The sequence below is a fragment of the Sus scrofa genome, chromosome 7 (genome assembly GCF_000003025.6).
Source record: "Sus scrofa isolate TJ Tabasco breed Duroc chromosome 7, Sscrofa11.1, whole genome shotgun sequence".
NCBI classification, from domain to species: domain Eukaryota; kingdom Metazoa; phylum Chordata; class Mammalia; order Artiodactyla; family Suidae; genus Sus; species Sus scrofa.
In genome coordinates, this window is record NC_010449.5 from 113089069 (window position 1) to 113115433 (window position 26365).

Here is a 26365-nt window from a genome sequence, read left to right on the forward strand (position 1 = left end):
AATGTCTGATTTGGGTCTCAATACCGACCTCATAAAAGGAATTGGAATATGTTCTCTCCTCTGAATATCCTCCAAGAGGTATACAGTTGGCATTATTTTTGTTAAATGGTAGAATTTGCCAGTGAAGACATATGGGCCTGGAGTCTTTAATGCTGGGAGGTTTTATACTATAAATTTTCTTTCTGTGATAGGTATAAACTATTCAGGTTATCTATTCCTTTTTGATTTGGTAGTCTGTGTCTTTTTAGAGTCCTCTTAAGGAATTTCTCTATTTCATCTAAATTGTCAAATTTAGGAGAGATAGTTGTTCTTACTAGTCTCTTATTAGCCTTATAATATTTGTAGTGTCTATTTTGGTATTTCTTTTTTCTGTTAATTTTGCTATGTGTTTTTTGTGTCTTCTCTCTTTTCCCCCTTGATGGTTCTAGGCAGACGTTTATCAACTTTGATTTTTCTCCCAGAGGAAAAAACACTTGTCTATTGTTCTATTTTTAATTTCATTAATTTCTATTCTTCATTTTCTTCTTGACTTGGGTCTAATTTCCCCTTTTTTCCCTAGCTTCTTAAAGTAGAAGCTAGATAGTTATTCTCATTTCTATTTACTCAATGAATTTTATTACATTTATAGTTGTACAACGAACATCACAACCAAATTTTATAGCATTTCCATCCCAAACCCCCAGCGTATCCCCCCACCCCCCACCCTGTCTCATTTGGAAACCATAAGTTTTTCAAAGTCTGTGAGTCAGTATCTATTCAGCAAAGAAGATCATTGAGTCCTTTTTTTAGATTCTACATGTGATAGCATTTGATGTTGGTATCTCATTGTCTGAATGACTTCACTTAGCATGATAATTTCTAGGTCTGTCCTTGTTGTCACAAATGCCATTATTTCTTTCCTTTTAATGGCTAAGTAATATTCCATTGTCTATATGTACCACTTCTTCCTTATCCACTCCTCTGTCAGTGGGCATTTAGGTTGCATCCATGTGTTGGCTATTGTATGTAATGCTGCAATGAACATTGGAGTACATGTATTTTTTCCAGTCATGGTTTTCTCTGGATAGATGCCCAGGAGTGGGATTGCTGGATCAAATGGTAATTCTATTTTTAGTTTTCTGAGGAATCTCCATACTGTTTCCCACAGTGGTTGCAGCAATTTACATTCCCACCAACAGTGTAATATGGTTCCCTTTTCTCCACACCCTCCCCAGCACTAATTGCATTTCTCTGATAATTAGTGATGTTGAACATCTTTTCATGTGTTTTTTTGGCCAATTGTAGGTCTTTGGAGAATTGTTTAGATCTTCTGCCCATTTTTTGATGGAGTTGTTCATTTTTTTATTGAGCTGCAGAAGGTGTTTATAAATTTTGGAGATTAATCCTTTGTCAGTTGATGCATTTGTAAATATTTTCTCCCATTCTGTGGGTTGTCTTTTTGTTTTATTTAGGGTTTCCTTTGCTGTGCAGAATCGTCTAAGTTTAATTAAGTCCCTTTTGTTTATTTTTATTTTTATTGTCATTACTCTGAGAAGATGTTGCTATGGTTTATATCAGAGAATGTTTGGCCTATGTTTTCCTCTAAGAGTTTTATAGTATTTGGTCTTATATTTAGGTCTTTAATCCATTTTGAGTTTGTCTTTGTGTATAGTGTTAGGAAGTGTTCTAACTTCATTCTTTTGCATGTGGCTGACCAGTTTTCCCAGCACCACTTATTGAAGGGGCTGTCTTTTCTCCATTGTCTATTCTTGCTTCCTTTGTCATAGATTAGTTGGCTGTAGGTGCGTGGGTTTAATTCTGGGCTTTCTATCCTGTTCCACTGATCTATATTTCTGTCTTTGTGCCAGTAACATATGGTTTTGATAACTGTAGCTTTGTAATATAGTCTAAAGCCTGTGAGCCTGATTCTTCCAGCTCCATTTTTCTTTTTCAGGATGTGTTTGGCTATTCTTGGTCTTCTGTGCTTCCAAACAAACTTTAAAATATTTTGTTCTAGTTCTGGAGTTCCCATCATGGCACAGTGGTTAACAAATCCAACTAGGAACCATGAGGTTGTGGGTTCAATCCCTGGCCTTGCTCAGTGGGTTAAGGATCTGGCGTTGCCGTGAGCTTTGGTGTAGGTTGCAGACACGGCTCAGATCCCACATTGCTGTGGCTGTGGTGTAGGCCAGCGGCTACAACTCTGATTATACCCCTATCCTGGAAACCTCCATATGCCACAGGAGTGGCCCTAGAATAGGCAGAAAGACAAGATAAATAAAATAAAATAAAAATATTTTGTTCTAGTTCTGTGAAAAATGTTCTTGGTAATTTGATAGGGATTGCATTGAATCTGTAGATTGCCTTGGGTAGTATGGTCATTTTGATAATATTAACTCTTCCAATCCAAGAGCATGCTATGTCTTTCCATCTGTTTGTATCATCTTTGATTTCTTTCATCAGCATCTTATAGTTTTTAGAGTACAGGTCTTTTGTCTCTTTAGGTAGGTTTATTCCTAAGTATTTTGTAATTTTTTATGTGATGGTAAATGGGATTGTTTCCCTAATTTCTCTTTCTGATCTTTCGTTGTTAGTATATAGAACTACAATCTATTTCTGTGTTAATTTTGTATCCTGTTGACTTTGCCAAATTCATTAATGAGCTCTAACAGTTTTCTGGTAGAGTCTTTAGGATTCTCTAGTTATGGTGTAATGTCATCTGCAAATAGTGATAGTTTTACTTCTTCCTTTCCAATTTGGATTCCTTTTATTTCATTTTCTTCTTTGATTGCTGTGGCTAGGATGTCCAAAACTACATTGAATACTAGAGGCAAGAGAGGATATCCTTGTCTTATTCATGATCTCAGCAGGAATTCTTTCAGTTTTTCACCATTGAGAATGGTATTAGCTTTGGATTTGTCATATATGGCCTTTATTATGTTGAGGTAGGTTCCCTCTATGCCCACTTTCTGAAGGGTTTTTATCAGAAATGGGTGTTGGATTTTGTCAGAGGCTTTTTCTGCATCTATTGAGATGATCGTATGGTTTTTATTCTTCACTTTGTTAAAGTGGTGTATCACACTGATGGATTTGCGGATATTGAAGAATCCTTGCATCCCTGGGATAAATCCCACTTGATCATGATGTACAATCCTTTAAATGTGTTGTTGGATTCTGTTTGCTAGTATTTTGTTGAGGATTTTTGCATCTATGTTCATTAGTGAAATTGGCCTGTAATTTTCTTATTTCGTGGTATCTTTGTCTGGTTTTTGGTATCAGGGTGATGGTGGTCTCATAGAATGAGTTTGGGAGTGTCCCTTCCTCTGCAATTTTTGGAAATTGTTTCATAAGAAGAGGTGTTAGCTCTTCTCTAAATGTTTTATAGAAATCTTCTGTGAAGCCAATCTGGTCCTGGACTTTTGTTTGTTGGAAGTTTTTAAATCACAGTTTCAATTTCAGTACTTGTGATTGGTTTGTTTGTCTTTTCTACTTTGTCTTGGTTTAGTCTTGGAAGATTGTACCTTTCTAAGAATTGGTCCATTTCTTCTAGGTTGTCCATTTTATTGGCATATGGTTGCATTAGTAGTCTCATGATCCTTTGTATTTCTGTGATGGCTGTTGTTACTTCTCCATTTTCATTTATAATTTTATAGATTTGAGTCTTCTCTTTTTCTTGATAAATCTGGCTAAGGGTTTATCAGTTTTGTTGATAAAAGAACCAGCTTTTGTTTTCATTGTTTTTTTCCTATGGTTTTCTTCCTATTTCATTGATTTCTGCTCTGATCTTTGGGATTTCTTTCCTTCTGCTAACTTTAGGTCTTCTCTGTTCTTCTCTCTCAAGCTGCTTGAGATGTAAAGTTAGCTTGTTTATTTGATTTTTTTCTTGTTTCCTGAGGTGGGCTTGTGTTGCTATAAACTTTCTTCTTAGAACGGCTTTTGCTGCATCCCATAGGTTTTGGAGTGTCATATCTTTGTTGTCATTTCCTTCTAGGTATTTTTAAATTTCCTCTTTGATTTCTTCAGTGACCTGTTGGTTGTTTAGTAGCATGTTGTTTAGTTTCCATGTGTTTGTGTTTTTTGCAGTTTTTTTCTTGTTGTTGATTTCCAGTTGTATAGTGTTATGGTCAGAAAAGATGCAAAATTTTCTTAAAGTTACTGAGGTTTGATTGTGGCCCAGAATGTGATCAATCTTAGAGAATGTTCCATGTGCACCTGAGAAGAATGTGTATTCTGTTGCTTTTGGATGGAATGTTTTATAAATATCTATTAAATCCATCTGGTCTAATGGTTCATTCAGGGCCTCTGTCTCCTTATTGATTTTCTGTCTGGATGATCTGTCCAGTGCTGTAAGTGGGGTGTTAAAATCCCCCACTATTATTGTGTTATTGTCAATTTGTCCTTTTAAGGTTGTTAGCAGTTGCCTTACAAATGTTGTGCTCCTATGCTGGGTGCAGAGATATTTGAAATTGTTATATCTTCTTCTTGAATTGATCCTTTGAACATTATGCAGTGTCCTTCCTTGTCTCTTAAAATATTCTTTATTTTAAGGTCTATTTTGTCTGACCTTAAAGAAAGCTACTTCACCTTTCTTTTAATTCCCATTTGCACAGAATACATTCTTCCATCCTCTCACTTTCAATTTGAATGTGTCCCTAGAAGTGAAGTGGGTCTCTTGAAGACAGCATATAAATGGATCTTGGTTTTGTATCCACTCAGCCAGTCTATGTCTTTGGTTGGGGCATTGAGTCCGTTTACATTTAAGGTAATTATTGATATGTATGTTCTTATTGCCATTTTACTGTTTTGGATTTGTTTTTGTCACTCTTTTTTCTTCCCTTCTTCTCTTGTTCTCTCCTCTTCTGGTTTGATGACTATCTTTAGTGTTGTATTTGAGTTGATTTTTCTTATTTGTATGTGTATCTATTTTTAGATTTTTGGTTTGCAGTTACCCTGAAGTTTTGTTATAGGAGTCTGTATATATACGAGATTGTTTTAAGTTGTTGGTCTCTTAATTGCAAGTGCATCTCCAGTGTCCTGCATTTGTACCCTCCTCATGATTTCTGATTTTGGTGGCATAATTGTGTGTGGATGATTTCCTATGTATATATGCCTTTACTGGTGAGCCTTGTCATTTGTGGTATTTTTGTTTCTAGTTGTGGCCTTTTCTTTTCTGCCTAGAGAAGTTCCTTTAGTATTTGTTGGAAAGCTGGTTTAGTGTTGCTGAATTCTCTTAGCTTTTGCTTATCTGTAAAGCTTTGGATTTCTCCTTCAAATCTGAATGAGAGCCTTGCTGGGTAAAGTAATCTTGGATGGAGGTTTTTTCCTTTCATCACATTCAGTATATTGTGCCACTCCCTTCTGGCCTACAGAATTTCTGCTGAAAAATCTGCCAGTAACCTTATCTGGGTTCCCTTGTGTTATGTGTTTCTTTTCCCTAGCTGTTGTCAATATTTTCTCTTTGTCTTTAATTTTGGTCAGTTTGATTAACATGTGTCTCAAGGTGTTTCTCCTTGGGTTTATTTTATATGGCACTCATTGTGCTTCCTGGATTTGAGTGAGTGGTTCCTTCCCCATGTTAGGGAATTTTTCAACTATTATATCTTCAAATATTTTTTTCTGTCCTTTTCTCTCTAATCTTCTTCTGGCACCCCTATAATGCAGATGTTGATGTGTTTAACGTTGTCCCAGAGTTGTCTGAGACTCTCTTCATTTCTTTTTAATCTTTTTTCTCTTCTCTGTTCCACATCAGTGATTTCTACTAGTCTGTCCTCCACCTCGCTTATTCATTCTTCTGCCTCCTGTATTCTGCTGTTGGCTGCTTCTAATGAATTTTTTATTTCAGTTATTGTATTTTGCATCTCTGCTTGCTTAAGTTTTAAATCCTGTATTTCTTTGCTCAGTGTTTCCTGTAAATTATCAGTCTTTGCCTCCAGTTAATGTCCAGTGTCTTGCATCTTCTTCAGCATCATCAGTCTTAAGTCTTTCCTGATTATCTCCAGATCACTTAGCTGTTTTTCTGAAGTTTTTCTTTCTCCCTTATCTGAGTTATAGTTCTCTGCCTTTTAATTTTTATAGGTTTTTGGTATGGTGTCCTTTTTGCATACAGTTGAGTTGTAGCCTCTCTTACTTCTAATGTCTGCCCCCCTTAAATAGTGTCCTTCTTTGTCTTTCTTTATGGCCTTTGTTTTAAAGTCTATTTTGTCTGATAGGAGTCTTGCAGCTCCTGCTTTCTTATCTTTTCCGTTCACATGAAATACCTTTTTCCATCACTTCATTTTCTTTTTTTTTTTTTTTTTTTGTCTTTTTTTTTGTTGTTGTTGTTGTTGCTATTTCTTGGGCCGCTCCCGCGGCATATGGAGGTTCCCAGGCTAGGGGTCCAATCGGAGCTGTAGCCACCGGCCTACACCAGAGCCACAGCAACGCAGGATCGTTAACCCACTGAGCAAGGGCAGGGACCGAACCCGCAACCTCATGGTTCCTAGTCGGATTCGTTAACCACTGCGCCACGACAGGAACTCCCCATAGTTTCTTGAAATATATTTTCAATCCCCTTTTCGTCTGTTCCTGAAATCCCTATTATGTATGGATTGGTCCACTTTATATTATCCCATAGATTTCTTATATTGCTTTCATGTGTTTTCATTTGGTTTTCTGTCTGCTGTCCTGATTGGGTGATTTCCATTATTATCTTCCATGTTACTGATTTGTTCATTTGCATTGTTCATTTTGGTCCTCAGTGCCTTGCATTCAGGTTGCATCTCTGCAAATTAATTTTCTAATTTTTCTTGGCTCCTCATATTTTCTAGTTCCTTCTAAAGAAATCTGCATTACTATTTATATCCACTCTTTAATTTCTTAATATTTCCCCATAATTCCTTCAGTATGTTCATGGTCTTCTTTTTTTTTTTTTTTTGTCTTTTGTCTTTTGTCTTTTTGTCTTGTTGTTGTTGTTGTTGCTATTTCTTGGGCCACTCCCGCGGCACATGGAGGTTCCCAGGCTAGGGGTTGAATCGGAGCTGTAGCCACCGGCCTACGCCAGAGCCACAGCAACGCAGGATCCGTGCCGCGTCTGCAACCTACACCACAGCTCACAGCAACGCCGGATCGTTAACCCACTGAGCAAGGGCGGGGACCGAACCCGCAACCTCATGGTTCCTAGTCGGATTCGTTAACCACTGCGCCACGACGGGAACTTCGACGGTCTTCTTTTTGAACTCACTGTCTGCCAGACTGCAGAGGTCTGTTTCATTGTTTGCTCCTTCAGGTGAATTTTCCTGTTCTTTTAACTGGGAATTGTTGCTGAGCTTCTAAATTTTGTTTATATTTTTCCTATTCTCTGAATTTAGGGAAAACAACTACTGTACTCTCTGGAGAGCTATTTATATGCACGAATGCCCCTGGGTATTTTGTGAGGGCTTACTATTTATTTTTGGCATGAGAGTTTGGATACTTGCTGTCTCTTTCCTCAGTGCATACAGAGTTATCCCCTTGATAGGGTGCTGCTCATGCTTCCAGGGAGATGAAGGCAGTGGGCAGGGCTAGTAGCCAGTGCCTTGTTTCTGGGCCTTGACAGTAGCAAGGACCTGTGCGAAGGTGGCACAGACTGCTCCTAGTTGCAGGGCCCTAGAAGTGGTAGTGACCCTCAGGAAGGTTTAGGTGGTGCCCAGAACATTTGGCAGTGGCAATGGCAGGGCATGTGCATTCACAGGAGAGTGAGAGCAACAGCAGGTAGTGCTTGGTTGCAGTGGCCTCTTTTGTGTTGACTGGGGCCACATGTGGTGGCTGTTTATATCTTGCTGGCTTGACCCTACCGCCTGTATAGACCACCCAAGAGGCCCCCTGTTGTGCTTAGCCAATGCAGGAGGTGCCACCACCTGTAGCCCACACAAGAGGCACCTTGCCACCCTCTGAGAGTACACCCCTGCACAGAGAAAGATACTCCTGTGGCTGTCTGCCCCTCCTCCTCTTGACCTCCCCAACAAGGGCACCTTGCTTCTCTTGAGGGCCCAGACCTCTCCTGATTTCCCTCGCCTGTGGTACTCCACTCCCAAGCCCTTGACACCCTGTTCCCTAGCCCTTCAGGCTGTTTCCACACAGCCTACCCTAGTCCTCTCCCTGAAACTGACCTCCAGAGCTTGAGTCTCAGTGCCCAGCCCCTTTCCAAGTATCTCAGGCTATGGTGTGCCAAGAGGTGGTACCCATGGTTTGTGCACCTCTCTTTGCTTTGCCCTCCTCAGTCTGGCTGCTGTGCTTTTCTCTGAGTCTTTGAGGTCCCTCCGTCTTGGCTGATGTCCCCATCAGTTAGGTGGCTTCCCAGGGTGTGGGTTCCTTTCCTCTTTCTAAGCTCTCTCTGAGGAGTCGTAGTCCCATCCTCATTCTCCCTCACCCTTTTTTTTTTTTCCTTTTGTTTAGCCAGTTATGTGGAAAGTTTCTTGCCCTTTTTGGAGGTTTAAGGTCTTCTGCCAATGTTCAGTAGATGTTCTGTGTGAATCGTTCTACATGTAGATGGGTTTTTTGTTTTTTGTTTTTTTTTTTTTGATGTGTTTAGGGAGAAGGTGAGTTATCTGTCTTACTCCTCTGCCATCTTGATCCCACTCCCTGTATTTTGTTCTTTTGATATGAGACATTACATTGATTTTTCAGATGTTAAACAACCGTGCATTCCTGGGATAAATCCCATTTCATCATGGTGTCTAGTTTTTTATGTGTTGCTAGATTCATTTTTTAGTATTTTGTTGAGAAATTTTATGACCATATGCTTAAGGTATTGCCTTGTAGTTTTCTTGTGATGTCTGTGTCTGAATTTGGTATGAAGGAATACTGACCTCACAGAATGAGGAAGTGATCCTTCTTCTGGTTTTTAGAAGAATTTGTGAAAATTTGGAGAATTCAGTTTTGAAACCATTTTTCTTGTGGATAATTTTTTGATCACTAATCCAATCTCTTCAAGTATTACATACATCTGTTCAGATTGTCTTGTTCTTTTTTGTTATTGCTATGATTTACATTATATTACATATTATGTTACATCTATTACATTACATTGTATTAGTTTCAGGTATACAACATAATTACTTAACATTTGTATGTATTCCAAAATGATCACCACAGTAAGTGTAATGAACATTCATCATCTCACAGAGTTAGATTTTTTTCTTGTGATGAGAACTTTGAAAGATCTTAATATATAATACTGTATTATTAACTAAAGCCACCATGTACATCCTTACGACTTGCTTATTTTATAAGTGGAAGTTACACCCTTTACTTTAAGCCCTTTGAGCCCCTTCAACCATTTGCCCACTGTCTGTCCCCCACCTCTGACAATCACTAATCTAATCTATTCTCTGTATCTATGAGTTTGGTTTGTTCTTATAAAATTCCACATATAATTGATAACATACAGATTTGTCTTTCTTTGACTTATTTCACTTAGCATAATGCCTTCAAAGTCCATCCATGTTTCAGGTGGCAGATTTCTTTTTTTATGGTTTAATAATATTATTCCATTGTATATATATATACCATATTGTCTTTATCTATTCATCCATTGATGGACACTTAGGTTGCTTCCATGTCTTGGCTATTGTAAATAATGCTTCAGTAAATATGGGTAGAAGGTGCATATATCTTTTCAAGTGAGTGCTTGTTCCTTTTGGATGAATACCCAAAAGTGAAATTGTAGTTACATTGTAGTTCTAATTTGAATTTTTAATTAAATTTTTTGGCCATGTCCATGGTATACCTAAATTCCCAGGCCAGAGATTTAACATGCACTGCAGCTATAACCAGTGCCACAGAGGTAACAGCGCTGAATCCTTAACTCGCTGAGCCACAAGGAGAACTCCAATTTTTAAAAAAATAAATAAATTTTATTGAAATATAGGTTGACTTACAATCTGGTGTTGATTATAGGTGTATAGCAAAGTAAATTAATTATACGTATACATACATATGTCCATTTTTATTGCCATATAGGTTATTACAGAATATTGAGTATATTTCCCTGTGAATATATACTAGGTCCTTGTAGTCATCTATTTTATATAGAGTAGTGTGTATGTGTTAATCCCACCCTCCTAATTTACCACTCTTTCCTCCCCATAGTTTCATTTTGGTAACTGTAAGTTTGACTTCAAAGTCTATGAGTTTGTTTTTGTTCTGTAAATAAGTTCTTTTCATATCATTTTTACTAGATTCCACGTATAAGGATATCATATATTTGTCTTTGTCTGACTTATTCCACTTCATGTGGTAATCTTTAGGTCCATCCATGTTGCTGCAAGCGGCATTATTTCATTCATTTTTATGGCTGAATAAATTGTATCCCTTCTTCTTCAGCCATTCTTCTGTTGATGGACTTTTGGGTTGCTTGGTAGTTCTGTTTTAACTTTTTGAGGAACCTTCATACTGTTTTCCATAGTTGCCTGCACCAGTTTACATTCCCACCAACAATGCACATGGGTTCCACTTTCTCTATATCCTCGCCAATATTTATTATCTCTGTCTTATTGGTAATAACTATTCTAACAGATGCGAAGTGATAGCAAGTTGTGGTTGTGATTTGCATTTCTCTGATGATTAGTGATGTTGAAAACTTTTTCACCTGCCTGTTGTAAGATGGCTTATTCAGGTGTTCTGCCCACTTTTTAATTGGATTGTTTGTTTTTTGCTATTGAATTGTATGAATTCTTAATATATTTTGGATATTAACCCTTTATCAGATAAATAATTTGGAAATATTTTCTCCCATCTGGTAGGTTGCCTTTTCATTTTATTGATGGTTTCCTTTGCTATGCAGAAGCTTTTTAGTTTGATGTTGTTCCACTTGTTTATTTTTGCCTTTGTTGCCTAATCCAAAAAAATCTTTGTCAAGAATGATGTCAGTGAAATGAATACCTATGTTTTCTTATAGGAGTTCTATGGTGTCAGGTCTTACATTTAAGTCTTTAATCCATTTTGAGTTAATTTTGGCATATGGTGTAAGATAGTGGTCTAGGAGTTCCCATTGTGGCACAGTGGAAACAAATCTGACTAGTATCCATGTGGATGTGGGTTCATCCCTGGCCTCACTCAATGGGTTGGGGGTCTGGTGTGCCGTGAGCTGTGGTGTAGATTGCAGACACAAATTGGATCTGGTGTTGCAGTGGCTATGGTATAGGCCGGCAGCTGTTGCTCCAGTTTAACCCCTAGCCTGGGAACATGCATATGCCATGGGTGCAGCCCTAAAAAGCAAGAGGAAAAAAAAATAGTGGTCTAGTTTCATTCTTATGCTTGTGTCTGTCTGGTTTTCCCAACACCATTTATTGAAGAGACTTTCCCCATTCATTATATATTGACTCCTCTGCCATGAATTAATTACCTGTGTATATATAGGTTTATTTGGGGGCACTCTGTTCTGTGCCAGTGATCTGTGTGTCTGTTTTTATGCCCATTCCATACTGTTTTGATCGCTACAGCTTTGTAATATAGTTTAAAATCAAGAAGTGTTATTCCTTTAGCTTTATTCTTCTTTCTTAAGATTGTGTTTGATATTCAGGGTCTTTGTGGTTCCTTACAAATTTTAGTATTTTTTTTCTATTTATGTCAGAAGTGCCATTGGAATTTTGGTAGGGATTATAGTGAATCTGTAGTTTGCTTTGGGTGGTATGGACATTTTAACCATATTATTTATTCTAATCCATGAGCACAGAGTATCTTTCCATTCATTTGTGTCTTCCGTTTCTTTAATCAGTATCTTAACATTTTCAGTGTGTATATCTTTCAGCTCCTTGGTTAAAATTATGCCTAGATATGTTATTCCTTTTCATGCAGTTTTAAATGAGATCTTTTAAAGTTCACAGATAATTTCTTATCTGTGTTTGGAAATACCACCCATTTCTTTTTTTTTTGGATTTTTTTTTTCTGTTAGAGGTAAAATTGACACATAGCAGCATATAAGTTTAAGGTGTACAGTATAATGATATGACTTAAATATATTGTAAAATGATTACCATAATAAATTTAGTTAACATTTATCACCTCAGGTAGATACCAAACAAGAGAAAAAAAACTTTTTTCCCTGTAGTGAGAATTTTTAGGATTTACTCTCTTAGCAGTTTTCCAGTATACCATAGAACAGTGTTAATTATAGTCATCATGTCATTATACTTTTTGAAAGAATTATTTTTATTTTTTATTTTTATTTTTTGGCTTTTTGCCTTTTCTAGGGCCACTTCCCATAGCATATGGAGGTTCCCAGGCTAGGGATCTAATTGGAGCTGTAGCCACTGGCCTACGCCAGAGCCACAGCAACCTACACCACAGCTCACGGCAATGCCAGATCCTTAACCCACTGAGCAAGGCCAGGGATCGAACCCGCAACCTCATGGTTCCTAGTCGGATTCATTAACCACTGCATCATAACGGGAACTCCAAGAATTATTTTTAGTGACTGCATAATATTCTTTGGATAGATAATTTACTTACCTATTCTCTTTCAGTTGGTCATTTAGATTTTTACTGATTTTTCACAGTTCCCAATAACAATAGGAATAGTAGGTGGAGTTGTGATTTACAGGTGATACTGATAAATTAATTCCCAGATATTAGTTCTAATCTGGATCAGGGCCAAGTTTGCTAGTTGTATTAGTAGGAGGTTGGAAGTTAATAGTTAAGTTGCTGTTAACTTTTATCTGATGGTAAACTTGTAGCTTGGTTTGGAGCATGTTTCTAAGCTTTTTCAATGTACATATAGTTTTATTCTTAATTTAATTTCTCTTTCCTTGTTTATTGAGCTATTTCCTTGTCTAGGGCTTGATGATACTACAAAAAATAGTGCAAAACCCTTTAACTGAATTCCCCCACATTCTTGGTTACTTTCTGGGATAAGTGCTGAGAATTATCCACTTCATTCCACAAAGTAGTTCCTGTGTTTTAAAAGGATCAAAGAATAAAAGAAGAAAATATAAATATATATGAAAATGGAATCATGAAAACTAAAGCCTAAGATAAAAGTTTAAGCCTAAGGGGAAGCTTTAGAACACAGAAATATGGCCCAGAGGGCCCCGACAGTTATTAGCATTGAGATTAAATTAGGCCCTTAATTGCCATATTAATGCAGAAACTCTATTCAGTCACATAATTCACAATAATCTCAAAATGAAAACATCATGCATTAGAAAGTGAAGCACTTTGTGGAAAACAGAAATAGTCTGTTCAGTCTACTTTGTAAATTATATTTCATGATTGTTCTCAAGAAATAGCTTTTCATTGAGGCATATACTGCATAAGTAAAACACCCTAATGGTGGCTCCTATATACATTCAAAAGATATGCAGCTTGTTCAGCTGCATTTGATGTGGAACTCCTAACATCTCTTTAAATTTATTCATTTTGACTAAATAATGTGTTCATATCACGTAGTTTAAAATATACCAAGTATAAAAGTACATACAGTCTTTTTTTAGGGTTCTGAGGGTTATTTGAACCGTCAAATGAGATCAAGAAAAAAAAACAGTTTATCAGACAATTTCATACTGAGCTTGGAGAAAGAGGAATGAATGGCAGTAAGTGTATTCTCAAAATATTGATTCATTGTGACTTCTGTGCTACCTGTGGCTGGGGCTAACTTCATGGACATGTGACTTGTATGGTCTCAGAGTTTCCTGCACTTGGTTTAATGTTCTGCTCTTGCTGTCTTGAATTGCTTTTGCTACATCCCATAGATTTTGAATTGTTGTGTCTTCACTGTCATGTGTCTCTAGGTATTTTTTTTAGTTATTATTTTAGGGCCACACTCACAGCATGTGGAAGTTCCCAGGCTAGGGGTCCAATCAGAGCTATAGCTGCTGACCTATGCCACAGCCACAGCAACACCAGATCTGAGCTGTGTCTGCTGCGACCTACGCAATGCCAGATCCTCACCCCACTGAATGAGTCCAGGGATCAAACCTGCATCCTCAAGGATGCTCGTCAGATTTGCTTCCCGCTGAGCCGTGGCAGGAACCCCTCTAGGTGTTTTTTTATTTCTTCTGTGATTTCTTCAGTGATCTATTGGTTGTTTAGTAGCATATTGCTTAGTTTCCATATGTTTGTGATTTTTGCAGTTTTTATCCTTGTTGTTCCTTGTTATTTTCTAGTCTTGTAGCATTGTGATCAGAAAAGATGTTTGATATGATTCCAGTTTTCTTAAATTTACTGAGGCTTGATTTATGGCCCAGAATTTGATCTATCCTAGAGAATGTTCTGTGTGCTTGAGAAGAATGTGTATTCTGCTGCTTTTGGATGAAGTATTCTATAAATACCTGTTAAGTCTGTTTGGTCTAATGCATCCTTTAAGGCCTGTGTTTCCTTGTTGATTTTCTGTCCATTGCTATAAGTGGGGTATTAAAGTCCCCATTATTATTGTGTTATTGTTGACTCCTTTTAAGGCTGTTACCAGTTGCCTTATATATTGAGGTGCTCCTATGTTGGGTACCTGTATATTTACAATTGTTATGTCTTCTTGGATTGATCCTTTGATCATTATGTAATGTCCTTCTTTGTTTCTTGTAATATTCTTTATTTGAAGGTCTATTTTGTCTGATACGAGTATTGCTACTCCAGCTTTCTTTGGATTCCCGTTTGCATGGAATATTTTCTTCCATTCTCTTACTTTCAGTTTGTGTCCCTAGAACTGAAGTGGGTCGTTTGTAGACAGCATATAGAGGAATTTCTTTTTGTATCCATTCAGCCAGTCTCTGTCTTTTGGTTGGAGCATTTAGTGCATTGACATTTAAGGTAATTATTGATATGTATGTTCTTATTTCCATTTTGTTAACTGTTTTGGATTTGGTTTTGTTCGTCTTTTTTCTTCCCTTCTCTTGTTCCTTTCTCTTGTGGTTTGATAACTATCTTTAGTGTTGTGTTTGGATTGCTTTTTTTTTTTTAGAACTTGTCTATCTATGCTGAATTTTTGGTTTTTGGTTAACCATGAGGTTTTGGTATAGGAGTCTATATATTTACAAGATAGTTCTAAAAGTTGCTGGTCTCTTGTTTTTTTTTTTTTTTTTTTTTTTGTCTTTTTGCTATTTCTTGGGCCGCTCCTGTGGCATATGGAGGTTCCCAGGCTAGGGGTCAAATCGGAGCTGTAGCCACTGGCCTATGCCAGAGCCACAGCAATGCGGGATCCGAGCCACGTCTGCAGCCGACACCACAGCTCACGGCAACACAGGGTTGTTAACCCACTGAACAAGGGCAGAGACGGAACCCGCAACCTCATGGTTCCTAGTCAGATTCGTTAACCACTGCGCCATGACGGGAACTCCTGGTCTCTTAATTGTAAACACATCTCCTAAATCCTGCATTTGTACCCTCCTCTTCTCACGACTCTGGTTTTGGTATCATATTTCTGTGTGGGTGATTTCCTACCTTTACTATATGTTTGCCTCTACTGTTGAGCCCTCTCATTTGTAATTTTCCTGTTTCTAGTTGTGACCTTTTATTTTCCACCTAGAGAAGGTCCTTTATTATTTGTTGTAAAGCAGGATTAGTGGTGCTAAATTCTCTTAGTTTTGTTTGTCTGTAAACTTTTGATTTCTCCTTCAAATCTGAAAGAGTCTTGATGTGTAGAGTATTCTTGTTTGGAGTTTTTTTTCACTTTATCACTTTTAAGTATATCATGCTACTCTAGTCTGGCTTGCAGACTTTCTGCTGAAAAACCAGCCAGTAACCTTGTTGGGGTTCCCTTGTTTGTTATTTGTTGCTTTTTCCTAAGCTGCTTTCAGTCTTTTCTTTTTGTCTTTAATTTTGGTCAGTTTCATTAAGATGTGTCTCAGGGTTTTCCTCCTTAAGTTTATTCTATATGGTATTCATTGTGCTACCTGGATTTGAGTGAGTGATTTCTTTCCTGTGTTAGCAAAGTTTTCATCTCTTATCTCCTCAGATATTTTCTCTGGCTCTTTTTCTCCCTCTTCTCCTTCTGGCACCCCTATAATGTCAATGTTGGTGCTTTTGAAATTGTCCAGAATTCTCTTAGACTGTCTCATTTCTTTTCATTCTTTTTTCTTTATTCTGTTCCACATCAGTGATTTCCACCATTCTGTCCTCCACCTCACTTATTCATTCTTCTGCCTCCTGTATTCTGCTTGGTTCCTTCTAGTGAATTTTTTATTTTGGCTATTGTATTTTGCATTTCTACTTGTTTAATCTTTAAGTCTTCGATTTCTTTGTTCAACATTTCTTGTAATTTATAGATCTTCGCCTTACAATTTTTTTCCAAGATCTCAGATCATTTTTACAATCATCATTTCTAAAGTCTTTTTCATGGAGGTTGTTTATCACCAGTTCACTTAGTTGTTTTTCTGGGATTTTGTCTTATTCCTTCATCAGTCTCATATTTCCCTGTCTTTTCATTTGTGTAGCATTTTGTGTGGTCTCCTTTTTTCACATTACAGGTTTGTAGCCTCTCTTGCTTATGGTGTCTGCTCCCTTGTGGGTAAAGTTGATACAGGGACTTGTAGCAGGCTTCCTGATGGGAGGGACTGGTGCTGGCCCATGGGTATGTAGAACTGAGTCTTGTCCCTCTGGTGGGTGGGACTTTGTCTCTGGGTGTGATTAGAGGTAGCTGTAGCCTAGGAGGACTTGTTAGGCAGCCAGTTTGCTGATGGGTGGGGCTGCGTTCCCACCCTCTTTGTGGTTTGGCCTGGGGTTTCTCAGCCCTGATGGGCAGGGCCAGATTTTTCCAAAATGGCAGCTTCCAGGGAGCTCATGCTGATGATTATTCCCTGGACCTCTGCCTCCATTGTCTTGTCCCCATGGCAAGCCACAGCCACTCTTTGCTTTCCCAAGAGACCCTCTAAGACCTAGAGGTAGGTCTGGCCCAGATTCTTACGGAGTCCCTCCACTGACCTGGAACCCAGTGCCCATGAAACCTTTGTGCTCCCTCCAAGGGTGGAGTCTCTGTTCCCCACAGTCTTGTGGAGCTCCTGCACACAAACGCCACTGGCCTTCAATCCCAAATACTCCTGGGGCTTCTCCAAGCCAGACTCCCTGGCTGGGAAACCCTACATGGTGTTCAGAACTCTCCTGTGGGAAAGCCTCCACAATGTAATTATTTTCGAGTTTGTGGGTCACCCACCCAGTGGTATGGGCTTGCTGGTAGTGCCCTCTTCTACCATCTTGATGTAGCTTCTTTGTCTTTGGGTGTGAGATCTTTTCTGGTAGTTTCCAGTCCATTTTGTTGATGGTTCTTCAGCAATTAGTTGTTTATTTGTGTTTTTATGAAAGAAATAAGCTGAAGTCTTTCTATTCTGCCATCTTGTCTCTGAATCCAAAACACCACATCGCCAAGTTCTGTGTATTAATTTTGTACCCTGTGACTTTACTGAATTTATTTATTAGTTCTAATTATTTTTTGATAGAATCTTTAGTTTTCTCTATATAATATCATCTTCATAGTGACAGTTTTACTTTTCTGATTTGGATGCCATTTATTTCTTTTTTAATGCCTAATTGTTCTGTCTAGGACTTGCAGGCCATTGCTGAAGAAAAATGATTACAGTGGGCATCCTTGTCTTGTTTCTGATCTTAGAAGAAAAGCTTTCAGCATTTTACCATTTGTAAAATCTGTGGGCTTGGAGTTCCTGTTGTGACTCAGTGAAAACGAATCTGACTAGTATCCATGAGTTTGCAGGTTCGATCCCTGGTCTTGCTCAGTGGGTTAAGGATCAGGCGTTGCCCTGAGCTGTGATGTAGGTTGCAACAGCTGTGGTGTAGGTTGCTGTGGATGTGGCATAGGCGATTTGACTCCTAACCTGGGAATGTTCATATGCCTTGGGTGTGGCCCTAAAAAGACAAAAAACAAAAAAAACAAAAACAAAACAACCCTCCATAGCCTTGTCATATATGGCTCTTATTTTGAGTTATGTTCCCGGTATACCCACTTTGTTGAGAATTATCGTAAATGGATGCTGGATTTTGTCAAATGCTTTTTCTTCATCTCTTGAGATGATCATCATTATTTTATCCTTTATTTTGTTAATGTGATTCCCACCCTTTCTTTGGTCATGCCTGCAGCAGTTTCTGGGCCAGGGATTGAACGTGAGCCACAGCAGTGGCAGCATAACCCACTATGCCACCAGAGACCTCCTGTGATCCTTTTAATGTATTGTTGGATTTGTTTTGCTAATGTTTAGGATTTGTTGTTGTTGTTGTTTCGGGTTTTTTTGTTTTTTAGGGTCACACCCATAGCATATGGAAGTTCTCAGGCTAGGGGTCAAATCGGAGCTACAGCTGCTGGGCTACACCACAGCCACAGCAATGTGGGATCCACGCCGTGTCTGTGACCTACACCACAGTTCACAGCAACGCCAGATCCTTAACCCACTGAATGAGGCCAGGGATCAAACCTGCGTCCTCATGGATACTAGTCAGATTTCGTTTCCACTGAGCCATGTCAGGAACTCCTTGTTGAAGATTTCTGCTTCTATGTTTATCAGGAATATTAGCTTATAATCTTCTTTTCTTGTTGTCTGGTTTTGGTATCAGGGTAATGCTAGCCTCATAAAATGAATTTTGGAAGTGTTTTCTCTCTTCTAAACTTTGGAAGATTTTGACAAGGAATGTTACTAATTTTTAAATATTTGATAGAATTCACTAGTGAATCCACGGATTTGTTTGTTGGGATGTTTTTGATTACTGGTTCAAAGTCCCTGCTAATAATTGGTCTGTTCAGATTTTTGTCTATTTCTTTATGTCTTGCTAGGAATTTGTCCGTTTCATCTAATTTATTGGCATAGTTATTCACAGTATTCCGTTATACTCTTTTTGTTTCTGTAACAGTATCCCAACCAATTATCTTACATTTCTGATTTTAGTATTTCAAGTCTTTTTTTTTTATTATTATGTTACTGTTTTTGTGAACACCCAAGGCTGTGTGTTCTTCCATGCCAATCAAGTCAGCCACTTCCAGAAATGAAACTGCTTTTCACTGTTGTCCTGCATTAGTAGAATCACCTAGCTGGTTGAGCTAAGTAAGGGAGTAGTGGGAGGTGAGAATGGGAGTAACCCAGGCCAAAATGCCATAGACTCTTTTTTTTTTTTTTTTTTTTTTTTAAATATCAGAGCCATAGCCATCTCCCTTCAGGTTTGAACTACATTAATATATCACCATCTATTGAATATATACCATTAGAATAGTTGCTTTACATGTGTACCTATTCTGTGGTCCTCACATGAGTTTCCCATTACAGATGGGGAAACCAGGCTCAAGGATTTTGTCTAAGGTCTCAGTAGCAGAGTTAAGAATTCAAACCCAGGCCATTCTGACTATGCTGTTGCCCTCATACTTTGTCTCTGTCTGCAACTTTTCATTACTTTCTCCCAGGAAATTTGTTATTGGTATCAGTGTGATTTAACAACATGTGTGGCTTATGTACTGAGACTTCTTCAGTGCTCATTCAAACTCCTGTTCATTTTATCCCCTCCCTGGCATTCTAGGCTCCAAAGCAGGTCCTTAAAGGGCTTGTCTGGCCCTTTGTATGGGACAGCTTTAGGTGAAAGTTTTTCACTAATAACAATTCAAGTAACATTCAGACCCTTTTTGAAAGCCACCAGAAAATTCATAAAGCCAGATTTTTCTGGGCTTTTGGTGTGATGGGACACCTACTTCTCACGAGCCAAACAGAACCATCTAGGTTAAAAAACATGTGTCCCTGTTTCCCGTCTTCTTCCAGAGTAGTATTGTAGAAGGATGAGAAAACTTGAAGTAGCAATTTCTTTGTGAACTACAGTAGCATCAGAGCAAAATTAGTTTGATCTTTTTCCTGGCAAGACATCAGAAACACATTCTTTTATAAATGTACTTAATGCTAAAATGCAGTACTACAATTTGAATGGCTCTTTATCCAAAATGTTATTCTTTCAGAAATGAAGAAAAGCCACTCTTTTCATCATTCCTGTGACATGTCCACTGATTCTACCTAAGAAATCTACCCGAGCAATCTACCTATATATCTAATCACCTACACCTGGGCCTGCCTTCCAGGAAAGAGACCATTATATAAGAGTTTAAGAGCAGGAGATTTTAGTAAACATCAGACCAACAGATGAGTAGTTTGTAAATCTAGAGCTTATAGCTAGGCCCAGCGATAAAAGGCAGGGGTCTTCAGAACTGTGACCAACAGACCAGTGAGACAATTAAGAGTTAGAGATGCTAGAGGCCAGGATGATTCATCTGAGTAGAATTTTAGTTGTTAAAATGACTCAATTTTACAATAGTTGTAAAAATTATACGAACCTCGAGTAGCCCTGTGTTGGTGTTACTAACCTAAGGCTCAACGGTACAAAGGCGAGGACAGGGGTTTTGAGTCCTCCTCCCCTTTATAGACAGAGGGACTTCTGTGATCAAGAATGAGTCAAACATGACTGTGTAAGGATATCGGGTAACTCTCCCCGTCTGTATGCACGTTACTCAGTCTTTGCTCAGTCATCCAGTAAACACTTGGAGATCCATCTGTGGGCTATCACGCTAGGTATGAGGGCTACAAAACTGAGAAAGATATAACCCCTTTCTTCCAGCTGAGTGTCAGGGGAGCACTTTGGAATCATGACTGAGTTCATCAAGCAGACAAGGCTAGAAGAGCACGCAGAGGGGTACATGACAGATTGAGGCATTCTTAGGGCATGGCATGAATGGATCGGGGACATGTTAGTGAGGTGGGGGCTGGAACTTGGGAAGATGGTACCCAAAATGGAACCCTAGCAAATTCCAGCATTTAGGAGGTAACAAAGGGAGCTATCGGAAAGTAGGAAGGGTCAGAAATGTTAAAACCCATGATGTTAGAGAAGCCAAGAGAGTAAGACATCAAGACAGTGGATAACAGCAAACACTGCCTAAATGCCAAGATAAGGATGGAAAGGGATCCCCTCAATTTGTAGGTAGGGTGTGATTTGCACCATGTTGGAAATACAGAGAAGTTAAAAACCCACTTAACATCACGTTGAATAAATCACTATGCCCCGAGTCCATGGTTAAGAACTTACCTAGCAAGGCGGAAAGGTCAAGGGAAGTTGTGTCTCCAACCAGGGTTATTTTAAGGACCAAGACATCTGACTCCTGCAGTTAGCACATTTATCTATTTGAAGACAGCCTCCCTACAGTCTCCTTTTAAAATATCATTCCCAAGAGCCAAGATATAGTATTAAAGCCAAAGAGAAACCCAAACCGATTAAGCACTGAGAACCACAGTGTACTGATGATTGCTGCCCTTTCTCACGTGTCCGTGTCCTGCTACCATGGTGTGATAATCCATCCCATAAAAATTTGGTTTGGTAATCCTCTTGCTTGAAATGGAGGTTTTGGCAGAAAAAGTTAATACAACCTATATAAAAGAATTTTGAGGGTCCTAAATTTCCCTCTAAAGCGATTCTGACAGTGCTGTTTAAACAGTTATTAATGGTGAATACTAGAAATATGTTGATAATTTAGGTTAGCCATTTAAAGAAATCTTCCAGTTTAAACTTGGAAGCTTTGCGAAGACCACTGCTTACATGAAGAACAAAACCAGGAATGTTCCAGCCTACTCCACACATCCTCATTTCCAAATTCACAAACTTGCATAAATGACATGCGGGGTCTGAGTACAATCACGTAGGGGAAACCCATTAGGCTTCATTCTATTAAAAAAAAAAAAAAAAAAAGCCAGCCTAGCTTTTTTGGACAAGACAGAAATGTCAAGTGTTTTCTGAAGTGATTATCTGTCTTTTCTAGAAATTGTTAGGTAATCTCTGAAAAGTGAAATTTTTTCATTTTTTAAAATGAGCAAAAGAACCAATAGGTATCATTCAAATGGAAAAAATCACATCATTATATTCACATCAGTTATTAAGGTAAAGTATTTATACTGAAAAGCATGGACTTTTGAGTCACATGCAGCTGTGTCAGTTCAGGTGTTGTGTTTCTAGCAATTTATTGCTATTAGTTTTCCTCCATGAAACAAGCGGCTTTTAGACTTTTTCTCCTACTAAAGCAGGCTGTCATGTTTCTGCTTCAGTAAAGAAATGCAAGAGTCCATCAAGGGAAAAGCTTCTCTTAAATGTTAAGGCCAGAGGTTAATATCTTTTTTGTTTTAATTCATCAGATCTCAATTCATGAAAACAAGGGACACTTCTTCCCACTGCCCAATAACCCCCAGGATACCAAGACAATGAAGTGTCAGTCAGAAATGTCAGTTTAAATTATAAGGCACAAAAATTTTGCATGGGTCTTTCTAGGTAATAAAGGAAGACATAATTAACTTAGATCCTATTAAGTTTTTATTTGTAAGATAAGTTGATTAAACTTATTAATTGCCAGAACTGCGACTCAGAAGCAGCTCTATAGTGTAGTGAAATAAACTCGTAGTTGATAACGCACCCGAAGTTTTGTTCAAAAAAATTTAGCCAACAGTAAAACTCTTAATGACTCTAGCAAGTTGTTTGCTTTCTGGTTTTCCATTCAGCTACTCCATATAACCTTGTTTTTGATACCACAATGTACTGAGGGCAAAGCAAAAGATGAGCTAAGGTAGAAGCACACAGTGCTTGCTAGATTATCCAGTGAAAGTATATGATACTTAAAATAGTATCCTTTTCCTAGATATGAATTTTATTCACATTTGTAAATACATTCTTCCTTAAGTTCTAAACTCCTCGCTTTAAAAAAGTGAGGGTATGTGGAATTGAGATACTTTATTTTCATTTCCTTGAAAGAATTTTAGTACACTTAAGACAATAAAAGAACCTATTTAAAAATACTCTTTTGATGGTCCTTTGGCCAGGTATTTATTTAGGAACCACCACTTATAGGCATTCCAAAAGAAATAGTTTAAAAAAAAAGAAGAAAAGAAAAATACAATTAATACAATTTCTCTTACTCTTCGCTTTTTTATTATTCAAAAGTCAAATGTTATTTTTAATCATTCATCCTCAATTTTGATTTAATGTACCATCATTTTCTCAAGATATGAAATTTCAGAATCTCTTTGGAATACTAATTTCACGTTTCTAAGGTTTAACAAAACGGTTGAAATTTTAATTCCACTCTATTTCCCTGAATTCTCAAGACAGTTGCTGATGTAAATTTTAATATAAAATATTTAGTCACAAAATAGTATTGCTTTTTGTATGCACACAGTTGTAAGATTACTTTGCTTTTTGTCAATAAAAACTATACCATCTTTCATAAAACTCTAAACAAAAATTAAGAACTGTGATGTAGAACAAAAATTACACATGGCAAAACAGGTACCAGCACAACGTTAGGTTATATTACATCAAAAAAATTTTTAATGGTCCCAAATATATATACTCAACAACTAAGCATACACTCAGGGGAGAAAAAAAAATCAAAAACAAAATGAAACAAAAAAAAAATTATGACACAAATGACCACATCTAGAATTCCACTCAATCTTTAATCAAGTAGGGACAAATCCCCACTTTAAAAAAAAAAAAAAAAAAAAAAAAATCTGCAGTTTGAAGGGCAAAGGGAACAGATTAAAAAAAGAAGAAACTTTATATTCACCCCTCCCCCACAGAGGTTTTCCAAACCTGTTGTAGCTTGACTAAAATGTTCAGAATGTATGATTTTAAAGGCAGGTCTCTTTATACAAAGAAACTGCTGGCATTCTTAACTAGTGAAGAATTAGGGCCAAAAAGCCTATATTCCTCTCAGTCTCAAACATGGTCCGAGAAAGCATATTCTGATTGTAGCAACTGACCAGTCAATTCAGAGTTCCACTTACAAAACCCCCTGCCCTGTTGGCTTTTTGTTTCCATTTCCTTCCCTGAGAAAAGGGCAATGTGTGGTCCAAGCTGGAGAGCTCAAAGTTAAGTCTTTCCCCTAAATACATAATATCCCCTCCTCCTGCTCCATTGAATTGGCACTTGATGAGCAGAAGTCAAGTGTGCGAGGCTGATCTTTGTCAGTCATTCACAAGAGACCACTGCTTTGTTGTTGATTTTGTAGGGAGAGGGGTGGAGAACCAGTTTTCTCAACAGGTACTGATCACAGGCCGTTGCCATTATTAGGACTCAAACTTTGCTTTCTTTGACAGTGGTAGCGCGTCTTCCTTGTCTTCATCCTCATCATCATCTTCGTCATCATCAGGATAATCTACCAGACCCACGAGGCCTCCCTATTCGGAAATAAGGATTATTTCAAGAAAAAACACGTAGAGACACTTTTAAATGTAGCATTTCTTAAATCTGGATAAAGGTTACCGCCCCCCCCCCCTTCAACACACTAACTGGTTATTTGTGGGAAGTGAGACTATATGCAGCTGAAATTCATTATATATTTCCTAAGCTTTCCATAACAAAATGTTTAAGTAGTTTATGATCCTTGCAAACTAGCCAGGAGACAAACACTAATAACTGAATTTAAAATGTTAAGGCAGTGCCCTAAAATAAATTTTTTAACAGAGTCCAAACAGTATCAAAATTAAAACCACAGAACGTAAGCAGACCGCTAGAAATGAAGGTGCATAGACTATTAGGGGTTAGGAACGTGATTCTGCCCTGTCCCTTCAGCCGTGCTCTAAATCAATGAATCCCAAATGCCAGTCTGCTAAATCCAAGTAAACAAAAGGCAACCAGAAAAACTGGCTTTTATTCTATCACATCTTGCCTACATTTCTAGTGTTAAAGTTTTGATACTTTTACTTGTTTTGGTAAAATGAATTTAAGAGAGTCTAGATATTTAGATTATCTTCTCCCCGTGAAGTCTTCTCTAGGTATTGAGAAAGTGGATAAAATAATTAAACTTTAACATTTCTGTAAATGTTTTGACAAATACAAATGTGAACCTAAGGTTTTAAAATGCAGATAACCAGGATAAGAATATATTCAAACATCTGTCTTGGTCCTAAAAACTTTGAGGAACTTCTCAACTGCTGGTGGGAGAATTATTCTATAGTTCACAAATGTTAAATCAGTTCCCGAAGGACTACTGGTCACAAACACCATTGAGAAAGCTTAAATTAGGTAGGTTTTGCAAGTGAAAAGTGTACCTTGGTAGTAATAGCTGCCGTCTGAGATGTATTTTTAGGGATGGATCCAGGAGAGCCTGGAGATCCTGGGGATCCAGGTGATCCTGGAGAACCAGGCAGATTTGTTGCAGGTGACTGGCTGGTGAGGTTAGTCTTTGTTCCACTAGAGAGAGAAAGCTTGAAACTTGGGCTCTGCCGACCAGAAAGATTCGTTTTCAGAAGCACCTCCTTTTCCTCACTTTCTTTTACTAAAAATGAGAATATTGTCAATAGGTGCAACTGTATTTATCTTTTTAAAACACCCCCAAGTGAGGTGGCACTAAAACACAATTAACCAGCTGACTCCTTTGCTAGAGAACAACACTGAAATTGAGTTTATGAACAAAGCTTATTAGCAAAATACTAAGCACCGTTATCCACTGGACTTTGCAAATGCGAAGGAAGGAACTTTCAGTGTCACGTTCAGCATCCCTACCATTCCTGAAATATCTCACTCAAGTCAAATTAATGTAGTCTATACCTTCACAACACAGCTATTAATTCACACTCTATAATCACTATGTCAAGAAAAGAGGAGAAAACCTTCATTTTTCCTTCCCCGTCTTTTCAACATACATTTCTTCCTCTCCATGAATTTACTTATTGGATCCATAATGTCATCATCATTCTTCGTTTTGTCAGATGGAGACACCACTGCTTCTCCATCTTCCATGTCGTCTTCATCTGTGTTGAACCACATCTCCTCCTCATCTTCTAGTGTTCTGGCGTCTCTTCGGTATCTATGATTCCTCAAAATGGAACGCATACTGTGAGTAAAAAGAAGGAAGTAGAATAAATTAGACCCATAAAGCCTTTCATCTTCAAATACTGCTCCAAATTATAGTCTCCACAGATTAATAAGACAATGGATTAATACACATACTGACCAAAAGAAAAGATTCTACCCAGCATATAATGAAAACCCACACTCGATTTCAAGTGTTATTAGTAGAATCAAACTTCCTATTATCAAAATTGTACTGTTACAGCTAAGTTATTTATTAGACTTGTCAACATTAGGAAATAACAAGTCTTAATTTATGGATTTTAAGATTCCTTAAGGAGTTCCCGTTGTGGCGCAGTGGTTAACGAATCCGACTAGGAACCATGAGGTTGCGGGTTCGGTCCCTGCCCTTGCTCAGTGGGTTAACGATCCGGCGTTGCCGTGAGCTGTGGTGTAGGTTGCAGACGCAGCTCGAATCCCGAGTTGCTGTGGCTCTGGTGTAGGCCGGTGGCTACAGCTCCGATTGGACCCCTAGCCTGGGAATCTCCATATGCCATGGGAGTGGCCCAAGAAATAGCAAAAAGACCAAAAAAAAAAAAATTAAAATTAAAAAAAAAAAATAAGATTCCTTAAA

At 38.0% G+C, this 26365-nt stretch overlaps 1 protein-coding gene and 1 long non-coding RNA gene across 5 annotated transcripts in view; one reads left to right on the plus strand and one right to left on the minus strand.

Moving 5' to 3' along the window:
• Positions 1-26365, plus strand: part of LOC106504538 — a 77029-nt gene that overhangs the window by 43276 nt on the left and 7388 nt on the right. The window lies entirely within an intron of this gene.
• PPP4R3A (protein phosphatase 4 regulatory subunit 3A) overlaps positions 22237-26365 on the minus strand; it is a 37684-nt gene continuing 33555 nt past the window's right edge. For 2 of the 4 annotated variants that reach the window (XM_021099619.1, XM_021099618.1), the window contains exons 13-15: positions 25551-25774; positions 24990-25216; positions 22237-24116 (exon numbers count right to left, since the gene is read on the minus strand). In XM_021099619.1, the coding sequence (XP_020955278.1) occupies positions 24006-24116; positions 24990-25216; positions 25551-25774 (562 nt within the window). In that variant the 3' untranslated portion in view covers positions 22237-24005. The remainder of the gene's footprint in view (positions 24117-24989; positions 25217-25550; positions 25775-26365) is intronic. The other 2 variants (XM_005666399.3, XM_005666398.3) reach the window with 2 other exon arrangements.